The sequence below is a fragment of the Morone saxatilis genome, unplaced genomic scaffold (assembly GCF_004916995.1).
Source record: "Morone saxatilis isolate NCDOM2014 unplaced genomic scaffold, NCSU_SB_2.0 Contig4, whole genome shotgun sequence".
NCBI lineage: Eukaryota > Metazoa > Chordata > Actinopteri > Moronidae > Morone > Morone saxatilis.
The window spans coordinates 16,203,730-16,208,638 of record NW_023339984.1 but is presented as its reverse complement, the minus strand read 5'-3'; the positions used below and the strand labels follow the sequence as shown (position 1 = coordinate 16,208,638).

General features: G+C 39.7%; 1 protein-coding gene across 1 annotated transcript in view; it reads left to right on the top strand.

Annotated features, from left to right (window-relative positions):
- dysf (dysferlin, limb girdle muscular dystrophy 2B (autosomal recessive)) overlaps window positions 1-4,909 on the top strand; it is a gene marked incomplete in the record, with an annotated part of 75,045 nt that overhangs the window by 57,072 nt on the left and 13,064 nt on the right. Inside the window, 4 exon segments of the mRNA XM_035675816.1 lie at window positions 643-798; window positions 1,009-1,100; window positions 2,958-3,128; window positions 3,375-3,517. Of these exon segments, the coding sequence (XP_035531709.1) occupies window positions 643-798; window positions 1,009-1,100; window positions 2,958-3,128; window positions 3,375-3,517 (562 nt within the window).

The following is a 4,909-nucleotide window of genomic DNA, read 5'->3' as shown; positions in this document are numbered from 1 at the left end:
TCTTTGTTATGACTCTTGACTTGTGACAGTGAACTGAATATCCTTTGGTTGTGGACAAAACGAGACATTTGATCAATGTTTTTCATCGTTTTCTGACATTTTCTGGACCAAACAATTAAACAATTAGTCAAGAAAAATGATCGACAGATTAATCAATACTGAAAATAATCATTAGTTGTAGAACTACTTTGTCTTACTGTTTCTATTTTGACCCCACAAACACCCTCACCCTTATTAACCCTAGTATGTTTAAGATCTACCCTTCTACCTTCTAATGTTATATACTCTGATGTAACAGATACTTGCAGGTACGCTATGTAGTGCCCACTTTTTAATTTCAGCTGAATTTAAATGTTTTATTTCAACCCCTCTTTAACTTAGAGCTGCAACAATCAGTCGATCTCCAGCTATTTTGATGTTGAATTAAGCAGTTTGAGTCATGTTTCTTCAGTCCTCTTTGACAACAAACTGAATTTGATCAACATTTTTTACCATTTTCTTGACCAAACAACTAATCGATTAATCAAGAAAATTATCTATGGATTGATTTATTGATAATAAAAAATAATCATCAGTTTAGCCATATTTTAACTGCATCTTGTCTAATTTGACCCCACAAACCCCCTCACCCCCGTTAACCAGGGTATGTTTAAGATCTACCCGCTGCCGGACGACCCCTCCACTCCCACTCCCCCCAGACAGTTCAGAAAGCTTCCTCCCAATGGCATCGAGGACTGTTTGGTCCGAATCTACATCATCCAGGCTCACAGTCTGCAGCCCAAAGACGCCAACGGGAAGGTAGGAAGGAAGGAGGAGACACTTTCATGATAAAATTGAATAGACTACAACCCTGAGGATGCTAAAACGAAAAGACACGGATGAATTAATGGATATTATACACTTGATTTGTATCAACTTTTTGTGGTAATGATCAGGAAAGAAAAGAACAATTGAACAATTAAATAAAATAAAAACCAATGTAAACTAAATAAAACTTTGTGTTTTCAGTGTGACCCCTACGTGAAGATCACTTTGGGGAAAAAGACCATAAACGACCATGAAAACTACATCCCCTGCACTCTGGATCCTGTCTTTGGAAAGTACGTAACCTTCAGCCTTTGAGCTCTCTGTCTGACTGTGGCTGAAACCAAAAGTTCAGACTTCGCTGAACTCGTAGACTCTACAGGCATGTTCCCGGGAGAGAGCCCAGTCCATCTCACATCGCATTTTATCCCCAGCGTCCTCGCAGACGTGACATGAACACGTCATGTAACATATAAACAAAGTCCACATGGGATTAGTCTGCATTTTCAGATGGTGATCGTTTGGACGCCTGTTTTCTTGTTTTCTTTTGTAAAATGATGACTCACGGTGTTGTGTTTTGCTCTTTTGCTCTTGTACATCTTGTGTTTCTCTAAAGCTGATTTCCTCGGACTGAAATCTGTATCTTTTATCAAACTGTGAAGCGGTTTTAGCTTCCAGTTTGTCAAAATAACTTCACAGAACACAACTGAAACACTCCATTTGGTAACATTCGGGGAAATTAACTCATAGCTATGCCTGGATGAACCTACAGAAATGATTTTATTATTATTTTTGGGCCTTGGGTTTGGCCAGTTTTGTGCGGAGGTCATGTTTAAGTTACAACCAGGTGTTTTAGTGGTGCGTATCTCCGTTCCCTCCAGCCCCTGAAAGTCTGGGGCCCCAAGGAAAACCACCTGTTACCTTGCAGGTTTTTGGCTTCGCGCTCCTCTGAGGTCTTGCTTTATGTTTAACCCTGTCACATATAATTGTGGGTTTTAGTTGGAGAAACTGGGGCTGCCACACTGCAGAAAACTCTCATCCTCATTCAACATGTTAAATGATGGGTGGATTTTCTATTTCCAGCCTAAACACATTACTCAGGTTGAAACTAAGGCAATCTTTTCCACGAAGACGTCACATAATGTACAGTGAAACCAAGAGCATGATTGACTGCACCCTGGAATTCGACAAGCTGACAGGTTTAACTCGCGCTCTTTAATATGTTAGTCGCAATGTGATCACTTTTCTTTCTCATTCTCTTCATTGTTTCTTTCTGTCTTTCTCTCCCTCTGAGTTTTTTTTCGTTTCTCACACCAGTAGGGGTCGCTACACTCACAGCAATCACAGCATCAGGACAGAGTGAGGCACGTCAGAGGTCAGACTAAACTGCTCTCAGTGGCTGGCTGAACGAACAGTCCTACACAAAACTCCCGACATTAAATTTTTTATGTTCTTGACCTCAAGTTTTCAGAGGTCAAATTCACCTGGACATAAACCATTTCTTGTTTTCATTATACAGTCCATTACAATATCACTATAGAGAGGAATGGAAGAGATTTCTTAGTATTCTCTTTCTTCTTGTTTTTTTTTCTGACATTACAAAACAGAATCTCTATTAAAATGTGATTATGCTTCAAGTTAAGGAACTAATGTGAGTCAAATGGGACGGATTGTTGTCAGAATATACAGTCATCTAATCAAAAAGAGCTAGAACTTTCAATATGACTACCCAAAGGAGTTAAGGAGGCCTTGTTGTATCACATTACTAAATTTTACATCAAAATGTTTTAAAATCCTGTCACATCGCAGTCTTTAACGTCACAAAATGTCCTATTGAACCATTTCCCAAAGTGTTACATCACAACATGTCACAAACACCATGTCACAAGAAATTTAATGTGATGTTACATCTCATCCCGTCAAGTGACGTCAGATAGAGTTATGTCACATCATGTCATAAATTGCCCTGTCAGATGACACACCACTTTGTCAAATAACGTCACGTCACTTTTCGTCATGTCTTGTCAAGTGAAAGACATAATGATATTTTTCTGTCATTATTTACATACAGTCAGATGTCAGATCTTGGCACTGGAAGGACGTGATCAGAGATCTGACTGTTTTCATTCGGTTGTCGCCTCTTTTTCTTTCAGGATGTTCGAGCTCACCTGTTCCCTCCCTCTAGAGAAGGACCTTCGGGTGATGCTGTACGACCACGACATGCTGACCAAAGACGAGAAGATCGGAGAGACGGTGATCGACCTGGAGAATCGCTTCCTGTCCAAATATGGGGCCATGTGTGGCCTGCCGCAGTCCTACTGCGTGTGAGTAGACGCTAAAAAACTCACATCTTCATTTATTCTTAAAATCCAACGAGTTAGAAGAATATTGTCTATTTTTTAATATTTGTTTAAATATCTTATTTATTTTTTACTTTTACTTAAGCATGGCATTAATTATAAATTGCTATATTACTATTATTACTTTTTAGGATCAACCAGGAAAGTAGTTTCTTCCTCTGCCCCCCTCTCTTTTTCACACAGTCTCTGTGTCTGTCTGTCGCCCATTAGATCGGGGGTAAACCAGTGGCGAGACCAGCTCACACCCAGGCAGCTGCTGTACAGAGTGTGTGAGCGACGAAACCTCCCAAAGCCAATCTACCAAGAAGACGTGGTCCACTTTAGAGGAGACCAGTACTCCACTGTGGACCTTGGTGAGTGACAAATGCTCAGAAATCATCAAAAATAAATCCTAAATATAAATACAAATTAATGTCATAGTACCTCCCAGTGTGCTCTGCTGGCTTTTGTTCGGAGGTCTCGAGAGGGAGGGAGCTAGCAGAATTAAAGTGTCTAGTTACACTAAACAAGTAGCTTTAATTTCTGAGGACAACCACTTCAAATGAACACAGGATAATCTCAGATATTGACTTTTGTGGGTTGAATAATTTTAATGTTTGTCCTCTCTCACTTGTTTTGTCTTTTGAAAAAATAAAATACAGACAAAAACAATGAAACAACAAAACAAAAATGAATAAAAATGTAATAATACATGTGGTGTGTTGTACCTTTAAAGCCACTGTAAATCGAAAACAACACTAGCGAGAGAGTGAGAGGCTGGAAAGTGCAGGGTAGTTCGATTAAAGCATCACTGGCGCCACTGAACACGCACGCCCTTCAATGCTGATTGCCTCAGACTCCATCAGACCTTCCACCATTAAAAAAGAGTCACTTTAATGAAAATAAAAACTGCACAGACTTATATCATCCACATATCCGTTTGTGTGGTTGTGTGTTTGTGTGTTTAAGTGTGTGCTTAGTTGTTGCACGTTCAGTAAATTCACAGCATATAAATCACTCTGCACTGTACTCCCACTCCACCCATATCTCCCTCTCTCTTCTGTTTTGCTTTTTCTTTTCCAGTTTTAAACCGTTTTCTGTTTCATTTTCTCTTTCTTCCACTCCTCCCTCGCACTTTTTCCTCCTCTTTCTCCTCCTAATCCCCCCTTCATTTCCCTTATCCCACTCTACACACACACCTCCTTTTTCTCTCAATGTTTTACCCACACTGCTCCTTTCTTTCCTCCTCTGTCTTCCATCTTTCTCCTTTGATTTGATTATTATTAGACGACTTGAGGTCATGTTTATGGTATTTACGTGATCCTTTTTTGTATGTCTACAGTAGATTTACGATTAATCACACAAGTTTTGACCCAGGTTACATAAGGGGAAACTGGGCAGCTGTTTGCGTGTTCTTTAAGTTGGCGCCTCGTGATTAGGTAATAATGTTGGTGGGCCCTATGATTTCAGTTCCCAAAATGCTTTAGTGGTGTAGACAGTCTTAACGAACATATTTACAATTAATTAAATCAGCACAAACTAATTTCCACATGGTGAAGCGGGTTGGCGCACCAGCTTTGCTTTTAGTCTTTAATCCCTGAGGTGGAAGAGTTGGCGTGTATTGATGAGAAGTTTAATAAGAGTCAGCAAATAAATCATAACATACATGAAGCATGAGGCTTAAACGTCCGCTGAAGGGATGAAAACAGCAGATCTGTGTGGAGCGAGGCAAGAAGTTCAAACAAACTCAAATTTCTATCTTATTT